Source organism: Diprion similis, chromosome 9, assembly GCF_021155765.1.
Source record: "Diprion similis isolate iyDipSimi1 chromosome 9, iyDipSimi1.1, whole genome shotgun sequence".
NCBI classification, from domain to species: domain Eukaryota; kingdom Metazoa; phylum Arthropoda; class Insecta; order Hymenoptera; family Diprionidae; genus Diprion; species Diprion similis.
In genome coordinates, this window is record NC_060113.1 from 5,601,772 (window position 1) to 5,622,493 (window position 20,722).

General features: G+C 34.5%; 2 protein-coding genes across 2 annotated transcripts in view; one reads left to right on the plus strand and one right to left on the minus strand.

Annotated features, from left to right (window-relative positions):
- LOC124410433 (E3 ubiquitin-protein ligase COP1-like) overlaps window positions 1–20,722 on the plus strand; it is a 58,968-nt gene that overhangs the window by 18,035 nt on the left and 20,211 nt on the right. The gene's annotated exons all lie outside the window — the stretch shown is intronic.
- The window catches only part of LOC124410438 (putative phosphatidate phosphatase), a 45,118-nt gene that overhangs the window by 17,079 nt on the left and 7,317 nt on the right, over window positions 1–20,722 (minus strand). Inside the window, exons 2-3 of the mRNA XM_046888811.1 lie at window positions 18,299–18,310; window positions 14,862–14,943 (exon numbers count right to left, since the gene is read on the minus strand). Of these exons, the coding sequence (XP_046744767.1) occupies window positions 14,862–14,925 (64 nt within the window). The 5' untranslated portion in view covers window positions 14,926–14,943; window positions 18,299–18,310. The remainder of the gene's footprint in view (window positions 1–14,861; window positions 14,944–18,298; window positions 18,311–20,722) is intronic.

The following is a 20,722-nucleotide window of genomic DNA, read 5'->3' on the forward strand; positions in this document are numbered from 1 at the left end:
GTTTTTACCTTTTCTTTTGTCATATTTCACTCTAAATATCGCAGTGAACGTATAATATGACCGTAAACTTTTTTTTACCCATCTGCAACATCCAGCAACTTCTCTCTTAACGCTGTAACGTTTCCTGCGCGCTACAATACGATCATCTTTTTCTCTCGGTAATTTTTTGCGTCTCATGCATCGTCACGGCTGTTGCAGCCACGAAAATCTTTTCAAACCGTAAGTAAGAACCATCATTAGTTCCGATAAACTTATGGCTATTTATACTACGGACGTTAAACGCTGCGCACAACGTTCAATGTCCATGGCATGCAATAACGTACTGCAATTGAAGTATCATAACTATAACCGATTTAATTGTATCCGTACGAAGGAATGCACGAACTAGAGTAAAAAAAAACATCTATAAATCATACATATATCGCTCTCTGTGTAGACTAAATGGAATTTCACTTCATTATCGTCTTGGTGCATGGTGCACCGCGATTTAGATACTCAGAGTGACTCGGTTCGAATGGGAAAAATCATTTGATACGAACGATTAACGATAACTGCCGACACCACGACTTGGGCTGTTCACTGTCAGTGCATATAGCTTTTCACGCCTGTTATACTGTTCGAGTTTCGATGCTTCGGAAACAGAAATTCGTATGAAAGAAGAGGAATTCTTCAAGCCACTTGATCGTCGTCGCTAGAGAAGACATGAATTCACTTTCTGGTCTCATACAAAGACTGAGACTGTAATCTTGTGTCTCGAGTAGCTATATAGAATTGTATGGTGATGATACTGTATATATGTATAAAAGAGTGGTAAGTTGAAAGAATAGTTGAGAATCGGGTAAACGCAGATCGCGTGTCATCCACCGGCGCCATTTGGAGACGCTCTGAATGGAATAATGCCAAGCCGACAAACCCCATTCTTTGATCTTACAACAAGAAATTACGTATCGCCTTGTCCTCTCTGGCTCTCAGAGCCGGCGTACGCCTGACACGCAGTTCTAAATTAACATACAGAAGCTTTTAGATTATCATTCTCATGCTAATGCAACAACGACACACGACACTCGGAAGAAGAGAAGAGAAGAGAGAGAGAGAAGTTTGAAGGGTTACGATACCGACCCTGCCTGACAAGTGGCTGTGAGAACTTTAGTATTTTGAATATGAATAAGACGCGTGAAATAAGACGTAAAGGAATTGGGCTCTGCCTGCTGCATTGGCGCTGCTTCCGCGGTACCTCAATGGAATTATAAACCGTTATACTTCGACTAATACAAGGTTCTCTCGGCCAACTACTCCTCGCTGTTTTCTTGCTCTAAAATACCCTGAACAATGCGAAGAACTCATGACGTCGAAGTACAGAACCCGCGGAACAAGTCGGACATCGTCCATTATAGTTGTGCAGTAGTTTTTACGTGGGTTTCGGGCATTTGAGGACGAAGCAAAAAGCAGTATTTCAACTAGTGAAAGGAACAAAAAAAAAAAAAGAGAGGTAGAGAAAAAGAGAGAAGAAACACCGGTTCTGAACCCAATAGCCATGCAAAAACCGTTGTCATCGTGACGTCACCCTTCCGTAACATCCAATCGTCGCTGTCCACAAGACGAAACCTTCTTCTTAATTCCTTAGGAATATTGTCGTTTCTTTGTTCCAACGAACGATAATTTTCTTACTTCATCCCATCACGAGGAAGTAGAAAAGGAATAGAAACTAGAGGGAATGATCTATGACGTAGGGATCAGGTTAGAATGTTGATGACGGAAGTTTTACTCTTTCTCATCATGTAGGCGTCGATTACGTACAACCGCGTGGGATACGCTATTGAAATACGAATTTTCCTCACGCGCTGCACCTTTTCAGCAGCCACTTTATGCTATCTATACCTTATGTATTCACCGGCTATCGGAGTGCAGGAGCACTGTTTTAAATCGGGGGAGAACGTGCCTCGAACAGGCGTGAACAGGCCGTGAAATGAGTCGAAACGCATGCAGGTATGTAGATGGTGGGTTGAGTAGAGTTGTAGAAAAAACGACGAGAAATAAGTGGTGAATTGATATCATGGGAAGACTTCTTCACTGTTTTAAGCGCCGTGCACAAGCAACACATCCGCGATATTAATCAGCGGTGCATAGCTAATTGGAGGAGCGGTTAATTCAATTTATATACACTATCTGAGGTTTGTTAATCGCTGGAAAGACCGCGAAGATCAACGCCATGCATGTAACGTGATCAGCTGTAAACTCATTTTCTTGCCTTGGGCCCGCAGGTTAACGGAGTTACAAAATGTTTACTGCTATTGAAAGAATCGAATTGTCTGGAAGGAATTTTGTCTGGAAGATGGATTCGACACGACATTTTAGAGACCTTGAGATCCGGTTCGCAGGGTTAAACGTCGTACCCCAAATCTGGTTGAGTTGTTGTTTCATGATTTCTATTCCACGAAAAAGGTCATTGTTTGCCAGAAATTGGATTGCTAATGTGAAAAGGTGTTCACAGAATCAGGGGAAAACCTGAAACTCAAGCAGAAACAAGTTGGGTAAAACCAGAGTGTCTCAATTGACGTCAGGAAATATGTTTGTTTGGAAACGATTCCGTTGTATAGATAATGCTGGGGAAAATGTTGAAGAAATTTCTATAACTCGTAGCATGGTGTGCTAATTTCACAACGATATTGCTTGTCACAGATTATTCGAGGGCTAGATGATGATGGGTTTCAAAAGCGTAGTCTAAACTGCTGGAAGCAGCAATCAGCAGGAGCCTCTATCTTGATAATTGTGGTCGTCATCGTCGTCATCGTTTTCACACGTACATACATCCCGGCGATGAAAACTGTTCGAAAATTGAGATGCATTTTTCAACAGTTCCTGAAGAGAGTGGCTGCATGCTGTCTCAAAATTGTGAAGTGTCAAGATTGGTTACAGAGTCCTTCTTGAGAGTGCTTCAATTCACAAGAGCTTAACTCGTTCATTCAAAAGTGTTTAGACGCACAAAGAAGTCGATTGGTGCCAAGGCTTGCTCTTGTGAAAATACCCACATAGGATCCACAACATCCATTCGGGGTCAACCTGCACTGCAGACGTTCAACGGTATCGTAACTTCAGTGCAGGAAAAGGGGTTTGAACGGTTGTTAACCAGACCTCGAAGTTCGTGCCTTAAGGTGCTCGTAATAAAGACTCGTTGTACATCTCGAAAACGTGGGGATGCAAAACTCCTATACCGCTTGAGCGATGAGAGTGAAACTTGAGCAATTAATGCCTTATTTTGGCAAAAAGTGGAGCGTCTTTTTATTTTTTCAAAATTTGGAAAAAAATGTATAGATTGGTTACCACTCACAGAAATTGGCCAAATTTTCACAGTTGCACTGAATGGATCTAACTATCCGGTATGATGCCACTCGGCGGTGATGAAACACACATTTTTAGCCCAGTCCCACGAGATTTGATGGTGAAATGACGAAATGGCAGCTGATCTGGTTTTCGATTACGAAGAACACCAAAATCTCATTTTGGCGACATTTGTTACCGACATTTCGCGCATGCCGGTAATTTTTTACCGACATTACACGCATACATTACCGGCATGCTCGTAATGTCGGTAACAAATGTCGCCAAAATGAGATTTCGGTGTTCTTCGTAATCGAAAACCAGATCAGCTGCCATTTCGTCATTTCACCATCAAATCTCATAGGACTGGGCTGAAAATGTGTGTCTCATCACCGCCGAGTGGCATCATACCGGATAGTTAGATCCATTCAGTGCAACTGTGAAAATTTGGCCAATTTCTGTGAGTGGTAACCAATCTGTAAATTTTTTTTCAAAATTTAGAAAAAGTAAAAAGACGCTGCACTTTTTGCCAAAATAAGGCATTAACTGCCCAAGTTTCACTCTGATCGCTTGAGCGGTATAGGAGTTTTGCATCCCCACGTTTTCGAGGTGTACAACGGGTCTTTATAAGCACTTTAATGACACTGATCTACATACATATCAACAGTTGAATTCAGTCATCATCAGACGAAGCAAAAAAATCGCCATTCGATCACAGTAACCAGAACGGCTATTGATCGTCATTGAACGTTTATTATACACGTACGCATTCTAGTTACATCACACACTTTCGTTACAGGCAACGCATTACCAGGTCGCGTGCGGCGTGCAGTGTAGCCTGTTAAGTACTGCACTCGTTGAGTGGTTAGAAAATTAAATAAACATCGCGCGTTCTACAGGATTTATGAGCATTATAAGAGTAGTGAGTCGCGCTGGTGGGAGTCGATGATAATCAGAGAAGGGTTGGAGGCGGCCAACTAGCTGGAATTGAGGTTTTTTTTATTTAGCTTATACTCAATTCTCTTCTCCTCTCACAGCCTCCTTTCTCTCTGTACAATATATCGCGTTATATTCTTACACACATTCACGCTTTCATTTTCGCGGGAAAAAAACCAGCTTTTCGATCTTAGATTATAATTTTTTAACACTCTATACAGGCATAATGTACACATGCAACGAGGTGCGGAGAGCAGTTTATCCGCCTTCACTTCCCCTACATTTTTTTTTTTTTTTTTGTTTTTTGATTTTTGTTTTCATTTCGTAAATATTTTTACTAAGCTTCGGATAGTTCGATGATTTATTAACCATATAACTAGCTCGGCTAAAATTTTAACTTTTACCTTCGCCTGTAGTTGGTGGGTTGAAATTCACATAGAAATGAATACACTTCTCAAGAATATAATTGTAGTACAATAGTTTGTTGCAATATTTGCGTTAAAGTTTAATTTATGAACCAAATATTCCCTGATTTTCATGATACGTTTTTGGTATACTATAAATAGTGTATAACAATAATTTGATTTGTGTAAAATGTTTAATAAGTACTGTTGGATTATTCTGCTTTTTTTTTTTTTGTCGTTTGTTCGCGATGAAATTTTTTCACATCAAATTCAAAATTCGACAAACCTTATTATCAGCACGTTCTAAGTGTAATCATCATTTGATAATTTTGTATTACAGATTCAACATATTTCTGCTGTGATTGTACTAAAGCCTGACGACGTATAATCCTAAATCCATAAGCGTTTCCATCCAAGATAGAAAAACTATTTGTTATTGTTTTTACAATGTACGTATAATCTGACCGTAGCAGCACAGATGGTGTTGACAGCATGAGTGTGTGTATATATATTTCATAATCGATGTAACTCCAAGTTTGTTTGGAATACAAATAACCGCGACGGAAAAGTGAAGAAAATGAATAATGGAAAAAAAAAAAGAAAAAAAGAATAAAAAAAAAGTAAAAACCGTTCTCAGTATCAAACCAAGAATAACGAGAAAAACGATCGGTAGATTCTTAAAAAATTTACACGCAATTTTCCCCGTATCAAACCTGATAACCTTATCTTATTTTTCGACTTTTTCTTCAAACTTATTCTCTTTCGGTGAGTCTATTAGTCATCTTTCAAATACGGACTCGTTGCTCAGACTCTATATATATATATATATATATATATATATATATGTGTATACATAGCGTAGGTGCTAAAATTTGCTGCAGCGAGACCAAAAGCGAGAGAGAGAGAGAGAGAGAGAGAGAGAAAGAGAAGACGTCTCCGTGACTTCAGACAGCGTGACTCCGGTATCCGTGCATTTAATTAAATACGCATGCGTGGATTATATATATATATATGCATGTATATATATATATATATATAGAGAGAGAGATGAGATTTTAAAGAGCAGCTGCTGAGAGGTCAGGGATGATCTAAGTCAGTCGGCAGACGTTAGCATTGAACGCTATTAACCCGCTACGTCAGGCTAATTACGTAATAAATTGCAATCGCATTTATTATTTTATAAAAACACAAAACTGCGGTATAATCATGCAGCTCTTTGTGACGTGACACTCACGTTTCTGTATCATTGATTATACATATATCTACCCTGCGTGTATATATGAAGAATATTAATCACTGTTTTCTTTTTTTTCATTTCCAAACCATGAGTTTGTGCTTTTCACGTGAAAAAGGTGAAAAAGAATTATTCATTAAGCCGATTTTCAATATCTGCTTTGGATAATCAATTTAATTGACATTATTTTTATGAACAGTCTAAACCTTGTTATATCGTTTAATTTTTTTATTAATATAATTCTTCGAGTCGTTCAATAAATTTCAATTAAACTCGACGAAAGCTGTATAGAGGACCAATGTTAAATAATAGAAAACAGATTTAGCCGATTATACAGATTAGACGAATCGAGAAGTAATTAACTCTAACGATGTTAAAATGGTTATTATACCGTTTGAATACCGGCTATGTATTACAGCAATCGTTCGTTCTTTTGAAAATGTCGGTTAAAACTTACATGGGATAATCGTTATTAGATAAGTGACCGAAAGCCCAGATCGATCAGATCATCGATAGATTATATAAATTTCAAGTTACTTTTAGAACTTCGATCGACGAAGAAAAGCTTCTAACTTTGTCAGTTATAATTGATTTTGCACTACCAACATTTCTCCCTTGTCTAATTGTGCTGTAGGGTTGTTCATACCCTCGTCTATGTCTACCGTCATATAAAATACCGGCTTTGAAAAATAGAGAAACGTATATATGGTCCATTCTCAAGGGGGGCGAGGCTTTCTTGCGTACCCTTCTAACGTATAAGTCAACAAGCCAAGAGCCACACTTCAAGTTATATGTATGTGTAAACAGCCGGTCGGAGTTAGGCTCGACATTTTCAAGTGGGTAGGTCTAATATTCGAGATTCTTATCACGCCGAAATTGAATGGTCATCGCCGTACAAATTCTCTTTCAAACCAATTCTCACATAGTAGGTATAACGATTTTTTAAAAGTAAGGTGGGGGGGGGGGGGGATTTACTGGAAACTCGAGTGGCGCAATAATTTTTTTGAGTTAAATTGATTTAGATCAATTCACGCAATTGAAATTGTTTTTTTTTTTTTTTTTTTTTTTTTTTTAGTACTTCAAATTAATTTTCATTTATTCGGACGAATTTCTTCAATTCAACCCAATTCATATCAATTCGTGAATGGTCAATAATTATCATTTTTTTTTCGTCGACGACTCGTTCGAGTTTCAAAAAGTTTCGATTCATTCTTTCGTATTTCCTGTTGATTTGAATTGATTTCATTTCAATTCAACTTGACTATTTTTTTGAATTTCTTTTTTTTTTAAAGAATTTATAATGATCAAAGCATCCGTTTTTCTACTGTTTCTGTATTTTTAACAAATAAACAAATTAACGTTTCGCACAAATATTTTCACCTAAAGTTCTTGACGGATAAAAAAAAAAAAAAAAAAAAATACTTCAATCAACACGATGATCTGTATACGTATACCTATACGTTTATTTTAAACACTGTATGTACACATATGTACACGGCTGTTTAGCACGATTGTATAAGATCAAAGCGCTTGCCGCCCACCCGCATAGAGAATACACCGTGTGAAGATAGGAAAAGAATGGTGATATCGTTCACTTTCGTATCGTTGTTACAATTCTTACTTTCTTTTTACTAAAAATATAAAAAAACAACTTTTGAAAAATTTTTTTTGGTCAGAATTTTCAGACCTTTTGAACAATGTTACAGTTGATTAAAAAAAAAAAAAATATTCAAGGTACTGCTTCGGACGTGGAAAAATAGCGGAAAAAAAATTTTTGGGTTCCCAAGGAATTCACCATACATAAATACCCGTAAAGCACTGACTAATTGTGTAATATACAAGTGCTCTAAAACTGCGGTGAGAGTGAGAGAGTTGAGTGGAGAGACGGAATCGTGGTAACGGTTTGACACTTTTACGGGGCACTCAGAGCACTAACGGCAAACGGTTCTCTCGCGCTAGTAAACACGAAACAGATTGTAATGTAAACTGAGAAAAAAATTGGTCTAGTTAACAATCTGCAACGTCGTCTTCCATTTTTTCAAAACGAATTTACACCTAGGCTCATCCGAACTGAACCTTTTTTTTTTTTTTTTTTTTTTACCACGTTTTTTAGCGACGATAAGAGTAATTTTTTTGGATCCAACCACCGGGGAGAAAATATCTGATCTGGTTTTTGAAACGATTGAATTTGCTGAAATATATATATATATACAAATCGAGCGAACTCTTAAGCAATTCTTTTTTATTATACCTGAGATTTTGTATTCAGGATTTAAATAAATTTTAGGTTGCCATATTTTTACTTGAGAAAAAAAAAAAAAAAAAAAAACAGCTCGATAATCTTGTACAGAGAAATTAAGAAATTTTTTAATTAAAGTATTTTATCACCGATTCGATTCCTAGGAGGCTAATTATATTTCAATGTACAAGCTGAACATAGATTTTGACTCTAAACGATCGAGTAATAAAATTAGAAAACAAAAAATTGAACGTTAGTAATTAATTATGTAGTAATAAAGTAGAAATTAATTATCGAACGATTTAATTAGCGTCCGAATAAATTTCAAAACACGAGTAACACATTTTTTTTAATAGTGTTTAAATTTTCCTTTCAACGCATCGTTTTTCCTCCTTTATATTCACCTGCAGCATTTCAACATCCGGTTCTCGACGACTCGACGAAAGGACTGATCGTGTAAACGCATTTTTAAGAGCAGCGGGTTCTTTGTTAAACGATTCGAGATTTTAAAAAGCGCTGCATGTAGGTTACGATGCATTAAAGAATTGTAAACGGAAACCTCAAGCATGCAGACCGGATAAATGTTCCCGCAGGATAGACGATCCTTCTTATTTTTAACGATAATATTTCAACACCCGATTTGGATTAACAGCATATCTTACACTCTTCGTCAAGCGGGAATAGAATAGGACCAAAGTCTGAAAAAGGAGAGGAAAAACAAGAAAAAAAAAACTCGTTATTCGAGACAGAATATCGACTCTAGTGCATAGAGTTGGTAGTAATTAGTGTTCAGCTTTCAAAAAAATTAAGAGAAGATAGCTCGCTATCCGAAAACGCTATATTATCAGAATCACTCTTATCGCGTGATTTTTGTCAATGAAAGAAAGTCGACTCGGGTTATTTTCACTGATTATCAAAAGAATTATTCTTCAGTATACAAGAATTCCAAGGAGGGGAATGAAATGGTGAAAAACGTGTATCGTTTTTGTAAAACTAAGACTGTTCGTTTCATTCATAAAAGACTGCAATTTTCTACAGTCGGTGAAACGTACTTTGTTTTTTTTTTTTTTTTTTTTTTTTTTTTCTTTTCAGCAGTCGTTGCAATATTTAGTTTTTTTTTTTTTTTTTTTTTTTTTCTTTTCAGCAGTCGTTGCAATATTTAGTTTTTTTTTTTTTTTTTTTTTTTTTTTCAAACAATCTGTAATCGACGCGACGTTGTAGAATCAAATATTTGACCGTGACGATTACTAGAAAATAATTTCTTGAATGAAACGAGCTATAGACCGAGTAAAGCGAAGTCGAACGAATCGATAGAATCTATAGATTTTATAGAATTTTGAAGCGATTTGAGACGAAGTTTTTTTTTTTTTTTTAACAATTCCAGGATAATAAAACATCGTTTGTTCGTTATCATCCTGCAACGCGAAGCCCACGTGCATGAAATTCTTCCTCCACACTTGCATAATAGCGAGCGATGACTATATAACAAGTACAACAATAGCCAACTTTGTCTCACACGCGGTTTATACAGATCCAAGATCCGAGATAGAGGCGTTATTACAATAACATGGGAGAGAAGGAAGAAAAAAGAAGAAGAAGAAGACTAAGAATAAGAGCAAGAACAAGAGGGGAACGTCGAGCAGCACAGAGCGCCGCCTTGTCTAGCCGAAATAGTGAAGCTGTTGCTAAGAATCTAGTCTAGTTTACATATTACGTCCAGCCTACAACGCGATTTTGATGCCATCCATGTCTTATCTGCTGCTTTTCACAGCTGTTTTATTAAGAGGATGTTATAGTCACTCTTTTTACCGACCGAGCGAAATTTATTATCGTTTATTTTGATTAGTATCCACGCTTACGTATGACAAAAGTAAAAAAGCTAGTGCCGATAGCGTAATTCGGCTGAAAAGGAACATTCATTCGAAAGTTTTTTTTGTTTCATGCGAATTTAATTAGAAAAATATTTTTTCTGGCATTATTGTTACGTTAAAAAAAAAAAAAAAAAAAAAACTTTATCCAGATATTTGGATTCGACATTGAATTTGGAGTAACTTTTTTGCCCAAATGATGCGTAAGTGTTTAGGTAAAAGTCAAAACGAATGATACCTCACTCCGTCGGTAAAGACGGACTATATCATTCCCTTAATAATATAATATTGTTTAATATCGGAGTCATGTGCATAATATTGTATTATTAAAAGGATGTTACAGTTCGTCTTTACCGACCGAGTGAGTGAAATATAACTCGTTTTCACTTTTATCTATACACTTACGCAAAAAGCTACTCTATATTCAATGTCGAATACGAATATCTGGATAAAGTTTCATTTACGCAAAAATAATGCTCTCGGTCGGTAAAGACGGAGTATAGCATCCCCTTAATAATATAATATTGTACAGCATCGAAATCATGTGCACAATATAGAAGAATATTCATATAATGTGGCACAATCGCCTCTTTGTTTTATTTTTTACACGTATCTACTTTGTTAATCTTCGCATTATGTTGTTCGCTGTAAAGTTTTCTCAGTTTTCTTCTAATTTTATTCTTCTTCTTTTCACCTTCCGCGTACGTCGACCCCCCGTTTCGCACTTCGTACCTCCCCGCAAGTTCAAGTTTCGTTGCCCTGTGACTACGGACCGCGTTCATAATCCAGCCGCCGATATGACTCGGCTCACTAATTGTTATTGCCAACGTGCAGCAGCAACAGCATGCGCGAGTTACACAATGAAATTAATCATTATCACAATTAAAGTTATCGTTATTTCCTAATCTCAATTATTACTAAAGCAAAAGACAAAACAATAGATGATTCATGTAACAACAGAAAATTTCAATACAGACAATTGAATATTCAATATCATTCCACCTTATCGCTCAGCTTGCATCTCATCTCGTATTAGGAATAAGTGATTTTCTTTTATTTTCGCTTATCAGGCTTATACGAAAATCTATTAAATTTATTCAGAAACGTATCAAAGATTCGTAAACAGTATCTGGACTTTTTTCTTTTATTCTTTGTATTTAATAACATGTATTGCATACGTAAAAAGCAAATAAGTAAACTTTTTTGATTAGTTTGGGGTTTTGGTTAGTTTTATGAAAGATGTTAAATTACCTCGATAATCGAAATTCACTCTTTTCTATATATATGTACATTTTTTAATTGAACTGAAAACATATTTCTTCACGTACAAACTGACATCGGACAAAATTAAATGAAATTTGAAAAAAGTCGACTATCCAAAATTACAATAAAAATATTACACAGGTAATAGAGTTCAATGAATTTCCGTGATAAAAGTGAATTTGCTCGATTGTAGGTGAAACAAATTCTGAAAAAAATCTCCATTCTTGTTAGGAAATTTCTGGAAATTTAATACATTTTTTAGATTGCATTTTTACATTCAAACTTAAATGTAATAATAATCACTGATCTCGTCGATTTGCGTACATAAAACAAAGGAAAATTTGACAAAATTAAATCCTTAATTCACGCTCAAAATTCATGGCAATTTTTCTTCAAACATTTTATATAATTTACAGTACAACTTGAGAAAGTTCTCTAAATAAAGAGAATTAAAAATAAATTAGACGTCTATTGTTATTTTATTTTCTTACTAAAACAGGACAAGACAAAAAGTTTTATGCACGACTAGCCTGTTGAGTGTCCCACTTTGCATGCTTGTATAGTTCGTTCCTAACTGGGCCATCATTGGTCAGTTGTTATTATTATTATTATTATTATTATTATTATTACCATTATTATTATTGTTGTAATAAAACTAGGCATAATTTTCCCTTCGATCACGTCACTCAAGTGTGCAGTATCCGCAAAATCTATTCACCCATTCATTACAACGTGAGAGCGAAGGGAAGGGGAAGAGAAGAGATGAGAAATAAAGTGGAAATAAGGGGAGAGAGAACCGTACGTAACCAGATATGATTGCGTCGTCAGGTATGAAAAAAAAAAAAAAAGTAACTAGTCTGTAGTGTGAACGAACTGGCTTACAACAAGAATTTATTACGTATATCAATAATTATCACAATTGTGGAAATGTTTGATATTCGCGATTTAGCTGATTCTTTTTATCGTAGTTTTTGCAAAATTATATAGTTTTCGATCTACTACTTTTGTCGTTTCAAATTTATATTAATTCATTATTGTAGCTATATTTTATACAGAAGACAGAAGAAGCATTATCGATCGGAGATTAATTGATTCGATTGGGTGTTGAAATGAAGTTTAAGACTCGGCAAACGTGAGGCTTGAATCTTAAAGAAGAAAAAATTTACGATCAACTACGTAGAATGACGTGTAGTTTATTCACGTGCGTAGATTATGTTGTAACTATACGTCGTCGGTGAGAGACCCGATTCTGCTAGGAAACCTCGTAGCTGCCAAACCAACCGACTCACTCGTTGTTGTGTCTCTTTTACAATTGCATTGAACCTGCAATAACGTTTGCTTACCTAGAAATATTTTGCAATCGTGAAAATTTTGCACCGTGTGCTAAATCTAAACGTGGTTGTGGTGAAGTCATGTATCAGGTATACTTGTCGTTGAAATTTTCGCAAGCAGATGTGAAATTCAATATTGAAAAGTCACACGTCAGACGATTAGTATTGATTGTTTGTTTGTTTTTTTTTTTTTTTTTTTTTTTTTTTTTATCAATGTCACATGTTGATTAGTTGTACAAAGAGGAAAAATAATAAGACGACTTTTATAAATTGAAAATAATTTATTAACATTTAGTAGTGAATCGTGAAGGCAATTTTTTTACTTAATTCCATTTAATTGAGACGAGAAAATAGTTTTAGTTGTTTCTTAATTTTTTTACTAGCTCAGTAAGCCGGTGTTATAAAAAACAAAAAACACAGATGAATAAAAAAAAAAAAAATGCCTTCATTAAATTGCCCACGCATTATGTATAGTTAAATTCCTAAAAGATCATTGAGAAGCGCATGAGACCATTCCAGGATATATGCAGGTAGAATATCTATTCGTTGAACCATCGAATGACTCATGCCAATCGATGTCGCAATCGATACTTATTGTAATCTCTTCACTCATGATATATATGTTGAATATCTTATCAGTTTTGTCGTTTCTTGGTCACCTGCATTTCTTCGATTTACCGCAAAACTCAAAATTACTCAATGAAAAAAAAAATCACAATTTTTTTCTGTTCCACGCATGATCGTTGTTATTGTTATTCTATTCTTTTATTTTCGTTTTTTTTTTTTTTAATTTTCCTCTTTCACCAAATAATATCACGCGTGTAATCAAATCCAATCAAATTTTTCTCCTCATTGACAATCGGAAGATAAAAGAAAAATTCGTTTACCGTCATTTCATTGAATGATTTTACATGAAAATTGAGTTACAATTGAACCGCAGAAAATTTATTTCGTTGCCGAGAATTGCAAATCTAAATTTCAACAATTTCTTCCAATCGATCAGAGTTTTATCGACTTTTTTTTTTAAATATTATCGTTCAATTTGTTATTATAGGTATCTATGATTTAGTTTCTTTTTTTCCTTTTTTTTTTCAGACAATTTCTTTCATTTCATGAAATCAGTATGAAAATCTTTCATCTTAAATTTGATAAAATTATTTACCATACAAATTTATAGAAGTAATGAGTAACCGAATCTAATTGATCTTCGAAATAATAAAGTTTTTCCTTCAAATTCACTAAAAATTTTAATACACATTCCGTAGAATCAAAGAGAATCACCTGCTGATTGACGGTTTTACTAAATATTTTACTCGATGTTTGTTCACCTGTCGATATTCAGCAGTCGTATAAAAACGTAAAAAAAAAAAATAAAAATAAAAAATAGCAACAACATTTCAGTCAATATTTCTGACTGTTGTAAACTATTATCATTCTGAAATCAAGCTGGCAAATTTCATTCCTAACTTTACTCTGATTTATAAAATTTTTCATGATGATGTAATATTGAACTTTTATTGTTTAAATTTACTTAAAATTTAATTCCGAATTGCAGATTTTTTTTATTAAAATCAATTGATATTAATTAATCCTCTCATTCCTGTGGCAGTTAGCGCAAAAAAATTTCCACAAGCTTCTGCACAAAAACGTATTTAAAATTATAAAACGCATTCAACTTTTCGCACCTGCGTATTGCTAATAATTAAAAGGTTTATTTATACAATAACGACAGTGTCAAGTGTCTCCAATTCAATGGTACATACATACATACGTGTGCTTTCCCTCACAGTTTCATATTAGATTAAATGACCATGGAATGAAAGATGAAAACCACCACCACGTTACCTAGATTCTCCGGTGTTATTAGGATATGTATGTCGCCTAGTTCGCGAAGTAGGCTATAGATACGACGCCTATACTATAAAATCTAAATGACCGGAAGAGCGCGGTGAGCTGTCAAGCTGACAGCTGCTGGCTGATAACGCTCACTTTTCGCGTCTAAATCTCTTTCTTCCTCTGTCTCTCTCTCTTTTTTTTTGTTCATCAATTTTTGAATAACAAACAATTTTATCAATCAATCTCTCTGATCGCCAATTCATCGTCCAATCCAATCATCCATAATAAAAAATCATCGGTTATACATAATCGATTAACTTTTACATTATTCGCACATGCAGTCATTAAATTTCCATTAAAACTTAGAAAAAAAACAAAAAAAAAAAACAAAAAAACAACCCAATATAATTTACTACCAAATTTGTAACTCACCGACGAAAAGGCAGAGAAAATCGATGACTATCTTCGTCAGAATCTGCATAGAATCGCGGTCCATGTTTGTTCCTTTTTTTTTTTTTGTTTTTTAACGCCTGCTTCTCCAAATTCTTACCCACTGATTTAATTTTTTTTTTTAAGTATAAATTTCACGACGAATTATACGGTCAATCGTTTACTCGCGCACTTAGAGATATAAAATAGTTACCATCTATATATCTATTTTCTAAATTAAACGTTTATCCTACGATTGTTCCCAATATTTTTCGAATAGATCCTATAGATTCTTTTTTTTCTTACTATCCTTACGCAAAACGTATTCTCAAGATTCGCGTATTGTATAATTAATAAGGAAAAAAAAATCCTCGTTTTATTTCTCTTATATCATTTTCTATTTTAAAGAATTTTTATGCCCTATTTTTTTTTTCAACCCCCCGGCTCTCTAAATAATTCCGGCTTACAATTAAGCGGAGACAGTTACGCGTATTTCACGACGCGGAACTCTGACGCGCGCAACGGATCGCACGATGTTGCCTCTTGCGAAGCTGACGTTCGACTGAATCCAGCTGCGCGCGCACCGCCGACAAAAGAGCATCGACTCCCCCACCCTTGCTCATTGGTCTCGCTCTTTTGCTCCTCCGCTCCTCTCACTCTCACCCAAGTCACTTGTCGTATCTCATCGGCACTTGCGCGCATCGATATGATCTCTGCAGTACTGGGTGCATAAAAAATATTATACCTATATATATATATGTATACAATCTCGAATTTTTAATATTTGACCAATGATTTTACCTAATTATTTTTTATTTTCTTCACAATTTTTTACACGATTTTATCGTCTTAAAAAAATTTTCATAAATCTTACTTTCCATTCCGATCATTTTGACGCTTGTCTCATAGTGGCGTAATTTTTCATTCAGTTTTTTTTTTTTTTGTTTTTTCTTTTTTTAAGCACTTTAAACATTTCGAACAAACAAAACACGATGTTTTAATGTTGCGGAATTTTTTTAAATTACTGAAATTATGTACAGAAGAAAAGAATATATTCTAAAAATTTTGTACGGAATAGTAAAGTGTTAGGAAAAAAAGAGAAGAAAAAATCACCCCGTCGTGGGATGGGTGTCAAAATGAGTGGAATCGTAAGTAAGATTTATGAGATTTTTGAAAAATGCCGTTTTCAGATGCTTTTGAATAATCATAAAAAATTCACGGTTGAGGATGAAAATCTGAAAATATTCAGGAGTGCTTTTTTGAGACGGGAGAATGGTATAAAGAATTTTCAAGAAAATGAAAAATAGTGAGGGAAAATTTTTTTTTTACTGCACTTAAAGCGAGCTTAAAGTGCCTCTAAAATTTTAAAAGCGTTTTTCTCAAAACTGTGTTTTTGAAGTCGGTAAGCAAGACTTCTCGGGAACGGTTCAACCGATAAAAATCTTAAAGTACAATTAAAAGTTATCAAAATATGTTTACAAATTTTTACTTTCATAAATTAAAAGATCTTCTCAAGAAAAATTCTTGAACAATCGATTTGCCGAAACACGACACGTTACATTCGTAATGAAAATATTAGCGACAATGACAACGTTTTGAAAGAGAAATACAGGATAAAAAAAAAATTATGCGGAATTTATATACGCCGTTAATTACTGTAATAGTTGATGCAACTTAACATGTATCAAATAGCTACGAATTTATGAGCGTAAACACTCTACTTGCTCGGGATCTTTGAACTCTACCGACTTGCTGTGGGAGTTGATATATGATCAGATATATTTGTTTGTTAATTAACTTGTTTATCCGTATTGTGTACTTACTGGGATGAAAGTTTGAATAGAAATCAGATTTTTTGTAAAATTACAGCAACGCGATCGAGGAAATTTTTTTTATTCCTCGTTCTATTCGTTTAATTTTTTTTTCTTTTTCAAGATAAGAAAATAAGACGAAACCTTGATTTAAACAGTTACTATCCGATATTTCGTCGTGGTGGAATTATCGAAGCGAAAACTCTGAGGAACTAAGTTGAACTTATTATTTCGGGGTAGCCACAAGTGCAAAAATTTGAGATTTTCAGACGGCTTCAAGAAGCTTATTTTTTTTTTATATTCAATTTTGTGAAATCTAATCAAACTTTTGATTATATCTTCGAATACTGCAATTTCATTTCCGTATGAACAAAACTATTTATATAATATAAATATATTTGGATGGCACAAAAAAACCGACTATTTTTTTTTTCGAGTCTCGTGTGACAAAATGTTAGTTTTTGATGTTTTAAGAGCCCACTCCAAAGGACAGCTCGAAAAAAATTTTAAGAGGTCGCTCCAAATTTTTTAAAATGTCAAAAATCGTCAAAATATTAAATTAAAAAAATTGTATTTCCAGTATTTTGTTTTATTTTTAATTCATGTCGTGGTGTATTGTTATCGATTCTTTCTTACTGAATTAAAGAAAAAAAATTTATGAAACTTTAATATCAATATTAAAAGGTCGCTCGAAAAGATCTAAAGAAATGCACCAAAAAATTGAAAAAAAATTATGAGCGACCTTTCAAAATTCAAATTTTGAACTGAAACTTTCGGAAACTAATTTTTTTTTGTCTATAAAATTATACCGTAACGAGAAAAAAAATTTAAAAAAAAAATCGATTTTCGACGATTTCTGACGTTTTAAAAAATGTGGAGTGACCTCTTAAAAAATTTTTTTTGAACTGTCCTTAGGAATGTGCTCTGAAAACATCAAAAACTAACATTTTGTCACACGAGACTTGAAAAAAAAAAATAAATAAATAATCGGTTTTTTTGCGCCACTCTAATATAAATAAATATTTATAATAAATTTTTCGACAGGTTTGAATTTAAGTAAATCAATTTCTTGGGTCCAGATTCAGAAGCTGTGACCACTGGGTGAACCCTAACCAAACCTGACTTCACCCAAGCATTTCGTCGACAAAAGAGACAAGAATCGGGCGTCTTTCATCCCCTAGCAGATCACCCGATGGCCTCCATCCAGTTTTGGGTTCTAGCTTCCAAGTTTAACGCCTTTTGAATGGAGAGTTTTTTCATCGACTCCTTTGGCGGCCCGCGGCAAGAAGGCATCCCGTCGTTGGGTTCGTCTCTTTTCATTCGGGATCCCTTTTCCCCGTCTTTATGCCGATATTATGCCCTTTGCACAAACTAATGCCTGAATTTTGTCACTCAAGGGTTTGGGGTTGCTGATCACGAGTCTGAAGTCAGAATTTAATACATTCTAAATCCAAGATAGCGGATCTAATATGGCGGATGTAAACCCGAAAAAACTATAAAAATTCGATGATTCTATCCGAAAATTAAGTTTTTCTATATTTTAATAGTCATACGAATTAAGAAAGATCATTTAAAGTTGATTGAAAGTGTTAAGTGGTCAAAAATAATTCTTTCTTATCAGGTCTCTCTGTCTCTTTCTTCCTTGCTTTCTTCACGTCCGCGTTCCTGTATATTCACCTATAATATACACGCCGTGATGTGTGAGAAGGGATGTAAATTTTCAGGTACAAGATATATATGCGATATCATGTTCATGTGTGGCATATAAGTTGGGAGGTTGAATTTGCATACAAACGGAAAAGGCTGCAGGGGGGGGAGGAAGGTTTATCTCTCGATCGACGTCACGCAGTACGAGCGATTCGATAAAGGTAGAATAATAAGAAAAAAGGGAAGAGGAAAAATGGAAGAAAACAAGAAAAAGGCTGCGTCACACCGACGGCGATCCCTTGTTCGATTAAACCGAGGAGAGATCATGGCGAAGGATATTTTATACCATATATATATATATATACACACACCCACGCATCGCAGTCTTTTTTTTTTTTTTTTTTTAGGCGCAGTTTGACGCCTCTTTGAATTTTCGATTTTCATGCCGCAACGATTATTTTTATAACCGTGTAATCCGATCACACCGCGTAATGCGAAAATTTCTGATATCCTCGAACGACTTTTAGCTAGCGATGGCCACTAAGGTAGAAACAATCGATCGATCGATTATTCGAGTGGAAAAGAATAATAATCGTACACGACTCGATTGAGACGGTAAAAATTAATCGATTAATAGATTATATAGTGATTTTTTTTTTCAAAAGGTGCAATTGAGAACAAAATTTCTTGAATTTTGGTACGTAGTTTTAAATAGCGAAGAAAAAGTTTGTTGATGATTTATTGATTCATTAAAAATATTTTTTTAGTAAGTAAGACGATGATAATATTTGATTATTTAATCATATTTATTGATATTCTATTACGTCGTTCATGGGACTGAAAAACCAAAACCGATTGTGAGGAACAATAATCGATTATTTTTCGTCATTTTTACTTTTTGCAGCCTCCGATGGTCGACGATCTGACAGAGAAACGGCTTGTTCGAATATCATGAATAATTAATTCAGGTATGATACTTAATAATATTAATTATCATCAACGAGATCAAATTCGTTTCGAATATTTAAATATAATTTATTTATTTTTCATCCAAATATTTCGAGACATACAATTAAAGAAAATATTAACGATAATAGAAAATACATAGAAAATATGACAAGGATCTTTTATTTACATCTGAAAAAATGAATTATATCGCGCTAAACGTGACAATGAAATGAACAAGTGATTCAGAAATGCTTAAAAATAATAATAAAAAAATAAAAAACGACAAAATAGAAATTAATTAAACTTGAGACAATTATTCACACTCATGTTTGTCGAAAATTTTCATACGCATAAAATAATGCTGCTTGAGCGTTTACGTTTTAGCGTGTTTAAAATACGTTTTGAAACATTTTCCTGGACAAGATGGACAAAAAAATGATGTGTGTAGCTTCGTTCTGTAGCAGCAAACTTTGCATCGTCTTCGCAATTGGAGTCCTTTTTCACTCGAACCAAATTTTTCAGGTAAATGCTTAGCCGGGTTTGTAGAATCTATTTCAGGACGTTTTGCAATTTGTTTATTCGTTTCGGTCAAAAGAATCTTCACAATGTTATGCCGATAATCGTCGTAAGAAATCTTTTTCTTCTTGGTGGAATATTTCGTGTAAAGGTAATAACCGTTCAGAAGCATAATCGATATAATGTGATTACCGATGTTTTTGTACCACCTGCCGGTTCTTTTTTCGTTCGTATAACAAGCGAGCATCTCATTTTGCTTATCGACTGCCGACATGACTTTGTTGTACTCAACCATAGGTTTCGGTATTCGACTGTTATCTTGCTTCGTTTTTGCTTTTAGCATTTCACCTTTGAACTCGGTGGAAATGAATGAAACTTCCCTTTTGTCACGTCATTTTCCAATCGCTATTCCTGGATTAGTATATCTTACTACAGCTTCACCTTTTGCAAATTTTTTAATCGTTACTTCAGGTGGATTTCCCCTCCTGTTCGGCTTTAGGGTTCCAGTAACGTATGTTTTATTCTTATAGAGCTCTTCGCACAAAGCAATACTGTTGTAGTAATCACTCATGTACAAAGAGTGTCCTGTATCGAGGTAATTATTCGTAAGGTAATATACAAGGTTTGATATGTGTTTCGATGTGATCGTGTCTTCGTTACACATTTTTATTTTCAAAATAACGCCATTCGACTCTCTTAAAGTGTATACTTTCATGTTGGATCTGTGCTTTTGGGTTTCAAAAGCCCGCCAGTAAGGCTGATGTTGGCCTTTCCACAGCACGAATGGTTCCTTCAAGGTAAGTTGTTTGTCTGGATAATAAACATCGTCGATTCTTTGGTTAAAATACTTTTGGAGCCATTTGATTTTCGACAAACGGTCGTCGTTTTGAGGGTTTTTCGAAAACTGTAGACACTTCAAGATCATCATGAAGCGATTTTTGC